This window comes from Pyrus communis, chromosome 8 (genome assembly GCF_041283825.1).
Source record: "Pyrus communis isolate YQ-2024b chromosome 8, ASM4128382v1, whole genome shotgun sequence".
Taxonomy (NCBI): Eukaryota; Viridiplantae; Streptophyta; class Magnoliopsida; order Rosales; family Rosaceae; genus Pyrus; species Pyrus communis.
In genome coordinates, this window is record NC_142572.1 from 11292412 (window position 1) to 11305961 (window position 13550).

The 13550-nt window shown below is 37.2% G+C and overlaps 1 protein-coding gene across 2 annotated transcripts; it reads left to right on the forward strand.

The window, feature by feature from the left end:
• The first annotated feature begins 643 nt into the window (after positions 1–643).
• MEI1 (transcription coactivator) lies at positions 644–8628 on the forward strand. Of its 2 annotated transcripts, XM_088699033.1 has the most exons (17): positions 644–974; positions 1072–1114; positions 1584–1705; positions 2066–2173; positions 2509–2653; positions 2743–2877; positions 3472–3564; positions 3706–4210; positions 4292–4434; positions 4580–4938; positions 5038–5205; positions 6126–6416; positions 6511–6888; positions 6972–7016; positions 7098–7186; positions 7756–7846; positions 8080–8628. In XM_088699033.1, the coding sequence occupies exons 1-17, from the start codon at positions 795–797 to the stop codon at positions 8155–8157; spliced, it is 2973 nt and encodes a 990-aa protein (XP_088555159.1). In that variant the 5' UTR covers positions 644–794; the 3' UTR covers positions 8158–8628. The 2 variants fall into 2 exon arrangements, with proteins under 2 accessions (XP_088555159.1, XP_088555160.1); XM_088699034.1 differs by lacking the exon at positions 6972–7016.
• Positions 8629–13550: the final 4922 nt, after the last annotated feature.

Consider the following 13550-nt stretch of genomic DNA (forward strand, 5'->3'; position numbering starts at 1 on the left):
GGTCGCCAGGGTTGACTGTGTCTATGTGAAATCTGAAATGGGGGAATTAGGATTTAGGAATGGGGTGTGTGCGGTGTGATTTGTGAAGGTGAAGCCATGTGTGTAAGTGAAAATGAACCCTAATTGGGATAGGATCCTCTGCCTTGCAATTTAGTGAAACCAATTTTTCAACCTATTATACCATGACATGTGTGTGTATATATAATTTATTTATTTATTATTAATAAAATGGTTCGGTTCGGTTCGGCCGGTTCTTGGTCATTCGAAACCGGAACCGAAACCGCTTTGAACGGTTCGATTCGGTTTTTCATTCAAAGTTGACTTTTCCGGTCAACATGGTTTTTTTCGGTTTTTTTTCTTACGGTTCAATGCGGTTTTGCGGTTTGGCGGTTTTTATGCCCACTCCTAGGCGCAACCATAAAATATGCTCGACATAAGAAACCGAAATTGAAATTTGAAAATAACCTTTTTGTTAAATTGCCTGAAAAGGAGACAGAAAAGGCGATTGCAATCCGTACTGCCCAACGGCAACGGCGACGTCTGCACTAGGCAGTTCCCGCCTTTTTATTTTCCCTTTCCTTTTTTTTTTTTTTTAATTTTTTGGTTTTGTTTTTGTTTTCTCTCTCTCACTCTCTCTCTCTCTATCCCCAAATTCAAAACCTCACGGAGGAGCTCTCCAAAACTGAAAAACCTAAATTCACTGATTCCACTCAGCTCTCTCTCTCTCTCTCTCTCTCTCTCTCTCTCTCTCTCTCTCCAGAGCTCCGTCTTCGACGTCTCCGGCATCCCCCAAGATGCGGAAAACGGCGGCGTTTCAGGGGGCCAACGTCTTCATGTCGCGGAACCTGGTCCCACCCGAGATGTTCGACGCTCTTCACGACGCGCTTAAGCACAACGGCGCTAATGTCTTCCTCTGCTGCGACCCTTCCCGCACCGCCCCCAACGACTACCACGTCATCGAGTCCTCCGATCACGTGTGTGTCGTCTCAACTCCCCTCAAATCTCAGCTTTTTTTGTATTCGCGTCGTTCAATTTCTGTTTCTGATATTTTTTTTTTCTCTCGATTTTCAGGTGAAGTTTGAGGATCTTAGAGCCAAAGGTTGCAATTTGCTAGGTATGCTACTCCCGAATTTCGCTGCATTTCACTGTTTGTTGTGCAAATTCGGATTCAGTATTTGCTTTTCGATTATGTGAATTAGGAATCAGGGTTTATAATTTTGTTGTTTATAGTGAAGTGAAATGAGGAATTGGGTCTTGATTGTTTTTAGAGAATATAATGGTTATTTAATTACAGAATGGTTCATAGTGATATACAAAGCAAGTCTGCACGAAATGTTTCCCTTTTTCTGTTTCATTTTTTTGTAATACAGTTCTGTAGTTAATTAAGTAGACTACAGATAGCTAATGGCCTTACCCAATTGAACCATTAAGTCAAAGCACAATTGGGTATCTGTTAAATCGTAAACAGTGCGAACTTAAGAAGTTTTTGATACGGGATGAATGGTTGTTCTTTTGAATTTCTAATTCAAGTCCTTTCTTGGGAAGTGGTGATGACTTGGATATGTGTTTCTGATGTTGAGCAGGTCCTCAATGCGTGTTTGCTTGTGCGAGCGAGCATAGGGCTCTTCCTAAACAAGGGTTTACTTGTTGCCTTGCAATGGATGGTTCCAAAGTACTTGCATCGGGTTTTCAGGGAGATGAAAAGGTATTGTGCCTGCAGCTTGTGGGTGTGATATTTCAAATTGGAGCAAAATTCTAACAGTAGCGTACTAAGTATTACAATGGGAGCAAACATCTGTCATCTATCTCTGAATCACTTATTTGAGTTTTTTTTTCTTGATTGTTCTTTCTGAGTTCAGCAGAAAAATCTTTCAATCTTTGTTACTTCCATTTGATAAAGTTTATTATCCAGGTTTTTCAATTGTCTTCTACTGTTACTATTTAGAAACATGCATTCTTATATTCGATTTTGTTCATCTCCACTCCTATCTATTACATTTATTAGCAGCATAACAACCCCCTCTCTTTCATCATTGATATTCCATTGCTTATCATTGTGTTGCAGATTAAGATAGAGAAGTTAGTAACAGCAATGGGGGGAGTTTTGCAAACGCAAACATCTTTGGATGTTAACTTTGTCATTGTGAAGAATGTATTGGCTGGAAAATACAAGGTTAGGAACTTAACCTTTCTGTTTCTTTAATTTGATTCATTTCTCCATCAGTGTATTGGAATTTGAAATTTCTATACATGTCAGTTAATAACAAAACTTAAAAAACTTATTTACAAACTCTCACGTGCAATTTCATATAATTTGACTATGTTTGTAAATTCTAAATGGAACTCAATGATGGGGTTCTCTTGCAATCGCTTTAAAGAAGAAGGATTTTTATATTTGGGGTCTGACGATAAATCAGACACTATCTGAGAAGGTATTTTGGGAAAAGGGATTATAGCAGATATTTTATGGTAAGAGATGTAGTTACTGAGTTATTATTCTTTATGCAGTGGGCTTTAAATACTTTGAAGAAGCCAATTATCACTGTTAATTGGTTGTATCAGTGCTGGAAAGAGCATCGCACTGTGTCTCAAGATTCATTTAGGGTTCTTCCTTTTTCTGGGCTGACAATTTCTGTAACCAGAATTCCAGCAGGTTCTCAAGTAGCAACCTATTTTCTGTGTAAGAAGTAAGTATATTTTTGTTATTCTTAAATGTGTTGCTAAATGTGCTTTTCTCTTCAGATGAGCGAAAGAAGATTGAAAAGCTTATCATAGAAAATGGTGGAAAATATTCTGCTGAACTAACAAAGAAGTGCACTCATTTAATTTCTGATATATCCTTTTGGGGTTCGAAGATGAAGACAACTGTTTTGCATTGTATGTGTTATTTTATTTCTTCATATCCGCATATATAGAAGTACAAGTCTCAACTTTATGAAGCAAACCTTTAAATATTATGTTTGGTATTTTATCTTCAATATGCTATAAACCCAGATTTAGTTTTATTCGTAGCTGCATTTTTTTTTCTGAATCACTACTTCAACCCCACCTTCGACTTCTTATAGTGTACAACACCTTTTCTAATTTTCTGCAACCTCAAATTATTCAGTATTTCTTAATTACTTGATTGATTTTCATAAAGACAGGTTTATGAGAAACATATTCTACACAATCCTAAGTTTTCTTTGTAAATTAATTTGATTTTATGAGTAAGTGCATTATTTTTGCATGCATTGCTGCTTTTTCTTTCGCTCCCTTGATGTGAAAACAATTAGGTTGCATGAACACTTTGTTGTGACTGTTGTTTTTCAATCTCTGTTCGGGTTAGTGGTCAGTTATATGCGTGTGTTCTTTTTACTTAAAGTGCATTCACGAATATCTTCCTTCTAATCCTGCATCATCAATCAGCATTGAGTTTCGAGAATGCGTGTTATTCAATTCTATGTGTCGGTTTTCTTGACTATTTGTAAGCTCCAGAAGGTGACAAATACAAGGTTGCACGAAGATGGGGCCACATTCAGATTGTAACTCAAACATGGTTTGATCAATCTATTTCTAAAAGAGGTAAGGCTTCACTACAGCTTATGGCAATCTTTGAATTTATGGGATTTTACTTTATACTCTTCCATCTCTTGGGTTTTTATGCTATATGTCAGCCCTTGCAATCATCTCTCTCACTATCTTCCCCTTTTTTTGGATGAATAGCTTGTCTTAATGAGGAGTCCTATCCTGTTCAAGGTGCTTCTATATCTTCAAATAAAAGTGTAAGGGGTTGCTTTACTTTGCAGAATAGCCAAAGCAATGCTAGTGGGAACTTGCAATTTGTGCCACCATCGGTGGTTGCAGATTCAAACTTGACAGCTGCCCCTTGTTCTGGAACTGTGGATTCTGATTTAGAAGCTACTGTCTCACAAAAGATGACCACTATATTTTCTTATGCTCCTTTTGTTGTGAAAAATGAGGATAGTAAGGCACCTACCTTGGATCCCTTGGAGTCCAAAAGTGAAGTTAACCTTGATGGTTGTGTTGCCGATGATTCTCAGTCTGAAGGTGATGACCTGTACTTGTCAGAATGTAGAATATCTCTTATTGGCTTTGAAGCTTCCGAATTGCGTAGACTGGTTAATATGGTTCGCAGAGGTGGGGGCTCCCGGTATATGTCATTCAATGATAAATTGACGCACATAGTAGTTGGAATTCCTTCAGAAATGTAAGTTGTTCTTTTTGGATGGTTAAGACATAATTATTGCTTTGTTGTTGGAATATCTGACTTTCTTTTATAATTTCTCAGCGAAAAGAAAGAGGTAAGGGGTCTTGCAGCTTTAGGTGTCATTCATGTTGTTAGAACTGCCTGGCTTGAAGATTGTGATCATGAGAAAAAAGAGATCCCTGTTCTCCAAAGGCACATCGCCCATGATCTACTTCTTCCTGAAGGTTTTTAATAAGTTAAACATGCATTTTTGTTAATTAGTTCTATATTTGTTCCCAAGCACATGCAAATTTTTATGTTGTGGGATTGAAATTGTAGCTTTATCTGTCTTTGTGTCTTTCAGATATATATGTAATTTTGTTTATCCAGGAGCACTAACAAGTATGACTAGCAAGGTTAAAGGTGGAATCTCGATGGCTCATCTAAGCATGCCTGCTGATCAATTACAAAGGAAAACAAGTGCTGCAACTGGAATGGGAATGTTGGAGAAGAACAGAGAAGAGAAACCAGAAATTAACATGAAAGGTGACGGATCCATGGTAGCAGCTGTTGGACTATCCAAACGAAGTAAGCTAACTGTCCTAAATGGCAAAAGTAAGGTTCAATTAAATGATAAAACAAATGGTCTACAGAAGGTGCAACATGATTTCAATGTTCAGAATGGCAAGCCATCATCCGTCTTTAAGGGGAGAATATTTTGCTTTTCAAATTCCTTTCCTGAAGATAAGGTAATTTCTTTAAATGCAGATTTTACAATTAGTCCTCATAACTTTAACATTTGATTTGATTTCGTTGTTATGTGTAATATTTTTTATTTTAACTGCCAGAGAGGTCAAATCATTGAATGGGTAATTCAAGGGGGAGGAGAGTTAGTTGATGGCCATATAAAACAGAAAGTGCACTTCACTATTGAATGTCATGGTGCGAGACCTATATCCCTGGATGCTACTGAAAGTACATATGTATCAAGTCACTGGATCAGGTCATGTTTGGAGGTATATTCTGTAATTCATAAATGCATTGTCTCGATCAATGTCTACGAGGCCTTTCCTTCTGTTCCATGACCATATGCCGACACATGTTTGGATAACCAATTCTTCCACATGCTGCAACATGACTTGACATTTATGCATGCATATCTGAATACATCGTAAAAAATTATATGCATGCATCTTCAACCTGGTATTGTGTTTTCCACTTGATGGGGAGGAGAGAAGAAAATAGAAACTGTTATTTCTTTTCTTCTCTCTCTTAAGATCAGAATATTGAGTTTTCCTAACTGAGAAAACAAGAATATTGAGTTGTGGGTGCTGTGAGGTAAAGCCTACTTTCTTTGAGGCTGCAAAAATCTTCATCTCACAAGCGTGATGATTTTAAGGGACAGGGAACTTAGATTGGATTTCTGATATGGAATGCCAACATGACTTAAAGTGTTTCACGAAATTTGGACCCATCATTGGTCTTTCTTTACTCTCCACTTTCTGTAAGAAATAAACAAAAGGATCAATTAATGGGGACTGAGAGATGTATCCTTTTTTTTATATTATTTAAATAATTTTCTCATCACCATTATGTTTTCCTCAGTCCTTGTATTATCTTTGGAAACACTTTAAAACTCATTTGTTAAAGCGGATTTTGCTGTTATGTATTATGTTATATTTTTACATGATGGGTATGATTTTAAACAAAGACCTCTATAGATCTCACCCACACCTCACCATATATTCCAAGACCTAGATGCATAAAGTTGAATTAGTTTTACTGTTCTAACATTTATTTCTCTTATTGTCGTTTATTATTGCCTTTTATATCTGTATGTTATCATTTGATTAGCTCCTGACTTAGTGAATTCCCATTAAAATAAGTATGTACTCTGCTCATTCCAAATGCTGATGAGATTAAAACAATTTTGAAGGACGGATGCTTGGTGGATGTTACTAGTCACATTCTATATGCTCCACTTCCCTGCCTGATTCCTTTGCCTGGATATGAAAACTTTCGGTTTTGTGTTTCTCAATATAATGAGAAAGATAGAGTTTTACTAAGAAATTTATGTTATACACTTGGAGCTAAATTTGTGGAAAAGTTTACGAGGAAGGTTACCCATTTGCTATGCAAGTTTACCAATGGACCAAAGTATGAGGCTGCTCTTAAATATGGTATACACACAATTACGTCCGACTGGATATATGAATGTGTGAAGCAGGTATGCCTTTGTTATCATTGTTTAACTCCTCACTTAGTGGGAAAAGGCTTTGTTGTTGTTGTTGTTCATGCCTTAACTCCTCACTGTTTGGCAGAATAAAGTCGTTACTCTTGACCAATTTTGTCCAAAAGAAGTCACTGCTGAAGATCAAGAGGCAGGGCTGTGCACCACGAGTCAGTATCCTACACAAGCTGTTCAAACAATATTTGGCAGCAATTCATCTGAGTGTCCAAGTCAGTTACAAGACCTGAGAAACTCATCAGCTGAATTTATTGGCAATAGAAATGACAGCCTTAGAGAAGAGGCCAAAGAATCAAGCTTTACCAATAAGAAGGCAAGGGTTTCAAAAGTTGACTCTTCTGGGGTGCATTTAAGTATTCCTGTCTGTACCAAGAAAGTTCCGGGTGAAGTTTCTTCAGTTGTTCCTGATGTAGCTTCTGCTATTGAGGACTTACTGGAGCAGACAAGTAAGGTAAATATGTTGGATATCTTACAATCTTTAGGTTGCCTTTCAAGTTTATCGGTTTTGTAAGTTTTATCTGTTTTTCTCTGTAGATTCATGATCAGCAATCACCAGGGAGGAGTTTGTGTGATAGCAATGTATCCTTTTACCCTTAGATGCTAAATTTCATTGTTTCACTATCAACTTTTGTATGACTACATTGCTTGATTGTCAAACAGATTTTTTCACCGGATTGTTCAACTCTTCGTGAAGAGCGCTCAGATTCTCACTCTGCCATTGGATTATCGAGATCTAACTGGTTAAACAGGTGACATTATATCTTTTTACTCGTATAACTTATTTCATATATGTCCTTTCACACCAAAGTTCCAATGAATCGTTGCATGTGTTTGACTAATGAAAATAAATGTTTTCTTTACTTTCTTGAACGGATGATGCCCTTGTCCCTCCCTCACTCCCACACTTCCTCTCCCTTAGGATATTATTAGGGATTGTTAACTTTGAGCATGTGTATGATTTACTTTTTTAATTTTTGTCTTGATATTGGTTGAGTGATAGTATGCGGTATCTTTCTTATGCTTTATGAATCAGAAATATGAGTTTGATTTCATGTATGTGGATTTCAATATATGATTCTATCCCTGATCTATGATTGACCAAATTGTCGTGAGACTTGTCGCATGGTTATGGTGTGACATAGATTCCTTTTGGTGTAAAAACAAGGCAATCATGTCATGCGAAAATTCCGTTAAAAGAATTCCTTTGCTACTAGGCTTCTGTATAAAGAATTTGCTGATCCTGCTTCAAAAGATGACAGTTCTGCATTATGTTTCTGGTCTCATTTGACTCTGATATTGAACTTATTTTCTTTTTCAGTGCTGGGAAAAAAGATGACATCCACAATCCTTCCGGAGAACAAAAGGCTGGCTTTTACGATGGTTTTAGCGAAACACAGACCGAGTCTCAGGTTCAGCTGATACTCAACTGCATTGCTCTATCTAAATCTGAATGCTTATCTGATGCCTATCAAGTTCTTATTATAGTTTTTTGTTATTAGTATATTAACATTAGGATTTAGGAAACATAATTTTGTCAATTTCGGTGAACCTTATGCACTTGTGACACATTTAGAAAAACGTCTATGGCTCTAACCAAATTCCTTCCAATTTTACATCCTCATGCTCAAATTTTACAACGCAGGTTGTTGGATACGAGGAAGATTTGTCAGGCCGGCAAATGCTTATAGACAGAGTACGAACCCGAAGCAGCCTGTCTTGAATTGAAATACTAGTGCAGTCCCCCATCTATATTGTCAAACCACTTGCTAACTCGAAGGCTTCTTGCTAAATGCCGTATGATGAAATATATATTCGAACCACTGGTGGTAGCAGACCAATTACTTCTTCAAGTGGTTGTTTCAGGTAAACCTTGTTTGCTGAAAGTTTCAGCAAAGGCGGTAGTGGCAATTATTCGGCAGGCATTTGTGCAAGTTTTGAAGATTGAGGGTTTGATGGCAAACTATATCTCTTGTGCGTGCCTGGATGTGTTTACACATAATTTCGATAATCTTTGTATTACAACAATGCTTGCTTTCCGTCAACCGGTAATCGAGCTGCTTATAAGTTAGGATGAACATGTGTAACTAAGTTTGTTTTTAGCTAGAGGTGAATTCGAAGCCATGATCATATGTTTTATATAAATTGATTACATCCAGTTATTGTTTTATAAAACATGAGTGCGATTTACTTATCTGCTTTATAGAAAACTTATTCTTGTATGTTTATTAAGGATGCATACTTAGTTTGCATGCAGGGATTTGATGCTAGAATATAAGGGAATTTCACCTAATCGCTATGAACTTATATTTGTAAGTAGTAAAAGTCACTAGTCATAATTGAGTTAAGTAAATTGACAGGAGTATCATGCTTTTCATAGTTACAAATGTTTTGTCAGTGCTTATGATTTTCACAGAACTTAATGATCTTTGAGATGTATCTCTATCATGCTTTTCATAGTTAGGGAACTTGAGAAGAATAATTTGGTTGCATCTTGAGTCCAATTTAATGAACTAAGGAAAATCTGAGAGTTAATTAGTGTTGTTCACAGTTAATTTGGGACGTCGTCATTCATGGTTTATATGAAGAATCGATTTGTATGCATATGTTTCGTGTGTGGAGAAGAATCCTTTAGCCATTCTTTCATCCATACCTCATTCACAACTTAATTCACTTGTTGCCATTTAATTTTGTTTTAGTTAAATTTGTCCAAAATCCCCCCAGTCATTGTTTTGATGTTAGTTTAACTTAGTTTTCAGTTTTGTAAGTTTAATTTGTGTTGATTAACATCCCTTCTAATCGCCGGAGCAGAACAATCCCTATTTACTCGTACTACGATTGCATAATTTATAGGGTTTAATTTGTGTGTTAGTTTCTACCACATCACTCCACTCAAGAATCCAAAGGGATATGATAAGCCCAAATCCGTACTACCTTAAGGTAACAAGGGATGTCTCTAGCACCAGTCAAGTGTATGCACGTAGGCACATCGTTATATCTTGCCAAAAGATTAACAATGAATGAGATGTCTTGTCTAGTCTAGTGCACTGTGCTAAGTCAACAAAGCACCAATTGCACTCAAGTATGAAACTTCAGGCTCCAAAACCTCCTCATCATCTTTAGAAAAAAAGGGTCGCATTTTGCATCTAGCGTTCGGACAACCATAGGAGTACTCGAAGGGTTCGCTCTATCCTCGCTAAGGCATCTTAACACCTTATGGGTGTAGTTCGATTGATGTACCAAAATACCATTTGAACAATGTTCGAACTCCGGGCCCATACAGTATCGAGTTTTCCCTAGATCTTTCATCTCAAATTTCGACTTCAGGTGCAAGACAATTTTCTCAAGCTTTTTAGGAGTGCCAATGAGATTCATGCATCGACATAAATTGAAACAAACGCAAATCTAGAATGTGATATCCTGGTAAACATGCATGGGCATAGTTCATTATTCACATATCCTTGACTAATCAAATACTCAGTTAGACGATTATACCACATATGCCCAAATTGTTTCAATTGGTGGAGCGAATGCCTCAATCTAATTGAGAGGCTATTCCGTGGTCTAGAACTATTTGATCCACTCAATATTAGTCATTCGGGAACTAATGATGTAGGTTTACATATTAAGATCCTTATAAAGATACGTGGTTACCACGTCTATAAGCTGTATATCTAGTTTTTTGGAAGCTACCAAACTAATAAGGTAGCGGCACGTTATGACGTCCGTATGGGGGAGTACACCTCTTTGTAATCAATCCTAGGAAGTTTAGAGAAACCTTGCGCCACAAGGTGTGCCTTATATCATACTATTTTACTTTTGGCATTACGCTTTCTCACAAAAACCCACTTATAGCCAGTGGACTTCATATGTGGAGTTCTAGGAATTACAGGTCCAAACACTTTAAGTTTCACAAGTGAATCAAACTCGACATTGATTGCTTGTTTCCAATTTGACCAATCAGTTCTACGTCAACATTCATCAAGGGAATGCAGTTCAATGTCATTGCTTTAGCATGATTTTAGTAGTTACTGTGCATGCAAATGTATCTTTGACTATCATCTTATTCCGATTCCGAACCTCATCCAAGCTACCATAATGCACCGAAATCTCACAATTTTTCCTTTCCTTTTTCTTTTTTGCTGTATATGGAATACGCCAAGACACTACGTATTACACTGCTTTGACAACTATGCAAAAGTGCAAGTCTAAAAAATTCAAAGTATTAGAGTTAGAGGAGTCTTCTATAACCCATTACGTGGTGTTTATGTTAACTACTTAAGAGGCCCAAAGCGTATTAAGCAAGTGAAGGGTGTGACCTAGAGAAGGGCGACCCATAAATCATCCTAGTAGTGGCTCTGAACTCTGACTCCGGAGTACGATTATTTCTATCTTAAACCAACATATTAAGTCAAGTACGTTCTGCGGCGATCTCATGCCTAATGTAGGTTTGAAGGAGGCATCCAGACTAGGAAATCCTGAAGGGAAATTTTATACCAACGGAGCTCTAATTTGAGGAAGTAACTTAGCAAAGCCAGTTATGTGTCATCCGATAAGAAACTATCAAGTCTGATGCATATAGGGTCTGTCAAAAGGATTCCAAAAGTGTTTTTGATCCCATGTGTTAGGGACCAAGTCCCTAACGAACATTTTGTTTAATGTTCACTAGGAACAGGCATGCAATTTGGACTAAGAAGGAAAGCCTTTCTTGGTTACATGTTGCGATGAAATATTAGGCTGACATTAAGATCTGGAGGACATTCCAGACAAGATTAATTATTTTCTTATCCTTAATCCAATCCATGCATTAAAGCAAGTTTCGAAGAATGAGTTTTTCATGGGTTTTAGACCTAGTGTTGGAGAATGGTAGTACTCTACTTATTGCGGAAATCTTTATAAACACTAAGTTTTGAGAATAACATTTTTTTGCAATGTTATCAAGTTGGTCGAAACCCAACCTAAGCCTACAAAGTTATTCGTGTTTAAATCTGTCACTTAGTACTCTGAAACCCAACCTAAGCCTACAACGTTATTCGTGTTTAAGTTTGTCACTTAGTACTCCGAGTTAAGTTTACTCTGGAAAGATGTGCAAATATTCATTGAATAGTCAAAGTCCCATGAATAAGGCAAAAAAGTACAACATCGGGGGAGATAAGCCCTCACCCTTAGCGAAAATTGTTCTAGCACCTAAAGGAAAATACACTTGGCAAACATAATCAAAGAGGTGACTCAAGGTATATGCAACCGCGACTCGATGCTTCTACAACTCCCTTACTTCACCAAGGAGTTAGCAAAAAGATGCCATGAAAATCCAGGAAGGAAGTGGATCCCAGTATGAGGACGCTTAAGAAAAGGAGAATCTAGCAGAAGACTTGGTATATCTTCATTGGATTTTGAAGTCGACCACCAAATTTTGATGAACCTTAAAGAAAAAATCGCAACCCTCTGGCTACGCACTTTGGAAGTTCAAGGACTGTCTCATTGTTGTTTATTGACATTGGTGGAACATTACGAAGACCATAGTTTAATCAGAAGTATGAAGAAGAAAATACAAAAAGTAAAGGAGAAGTTTCAGGCTATTTAAAGAGGATTTTTCAAAATCATCTCACTGTTGAATCCTAAACGTCTCGCCTCGAGTTTTGTGCATCCGGCGGTCGAATTCACTCGTAAATATAAAAAACAGCTCCTCATTCCTCATGTACACGCAAATTGATGTCTCCCATCATTGCTGTCTTTATGGAACAATTCCTAAGATAACACCCTTGAATCCGAAACATCTCCACTACCTCTCAACAATAACGAGACTGGATCGACACATGTCAAAAGAATATCAAACGGTAGCTATCCGAATTTACTCGGAAAAACATGGTCATTGGATAACTATCCATCCTCAAGCAGAACGCCTTTTCAAATACATAGTTAGGGGCAATAGTGAGACCATGATTTTTCAGGACCAAAGTGAGGTCGGAATACTCTTTCCTCGGAATTCCGATCATAGATTCAATAGCTCCGATTGGATTGAGTCGCTTAAACGAACCAACGAACCACCACATTTTGTTATACTCCGAAAAGGTAGGCGAAGTCCACCTACTTCTATGAGATTAACCATTCTTGTCCAAAGATAGAGAAACCTGATCCGATTGGGGATCAGACGAGCTTCCTATATTCTTGGAGATTCCTACAATTTTTTTTAGAATTGGTGTACGCTGCAAGTAATCACACTTCTAAGAGGAAACAATATCTAATCCTATATATCCTCTTGATTCTCCTGGTTTAATATGAATGCCATATCCTAAAAGGTTTATCTCTTCGCTAGTATAAATACCCTCATCTAGGGCAAACCTCTGGTAATGCTTCCTTAACACATATTCTCTTGCCCACTGCTTGAGTCTTAATATTGCTTATTAACTTGACTGTTAGAAAGCCTTTGGCCAGTACCCAACTGGTCCAAGGTCTGGCTTCAGTTATTTGCTTTCTTACAGGTAACCAGACTTGCTCACCTCTTTTATCCGCTATGGTGTGGGAATTTAGTTCCACAACATCAATGTTTTTAGTTTTAGTTTTCTAATTGTTAGATCCCTTTAAAGAGTCATTTACTTTATCAGATGCATTGAACTTAAAAGAGTTCTTAAAGGACTTAGAATTCTTACCAGGGTAACTAGAAGATACATTGAACCCCTTCTTCCCTTTGCCAAATTCCACAAAATTCATAACTGGACATATTTGCCTTTTTTCTTGCTTTTTGTCAAGTCTCCTCTTGAAAACAGTATTCAATCAATTCATCAACATCCCAGTTCTTGTCATGTGTAGTGTAGGATACTTTCAACTGGCTGTACTTGTTATGAAGTGTTTGAAGAATCATGAACATCAACAACTTTTCTCTGATGTCAACATCCATGAAATTAAAAATTTTAGCAGTATCAGTCATCTTCATAATGTTATCCCTAATACCAATCAACATGGTTCTAAAAAATGCTAGACGCTAATCGGGCGATGGGCTAGGCTCTAGCGCCTAGGCGGACTAGGCAAATTTTTTATTTTTTTTTGAATAAATTTATTATATTATATAAATAAATGGTTTGTTTTTAAACACCCCATATTATGTTGAATGCAACC

Coding starts and splice junctions, on each gene's coding strand:
- MEI1 (XM_088699033.1), top strand. CDS start 795: ATGCGGAAAACGGCGGCGTTTCAGGGGGCCAACGTCTTCATGTCGCGG. Junction 4,435..4,579: donor TGATCTACTTCTTCCTGAAG/GTTTTTAATAAG, acceptor TTGTTTATCCAG/GAGCACTAACAAGTATGACT. Junction 6,889..6,971: donor TACTGGAGCAGACAAGTAAG/GTAAATATGTTG, acceptor TTTTCTCTGTAG/ATTCATGATCAGCAATCACC.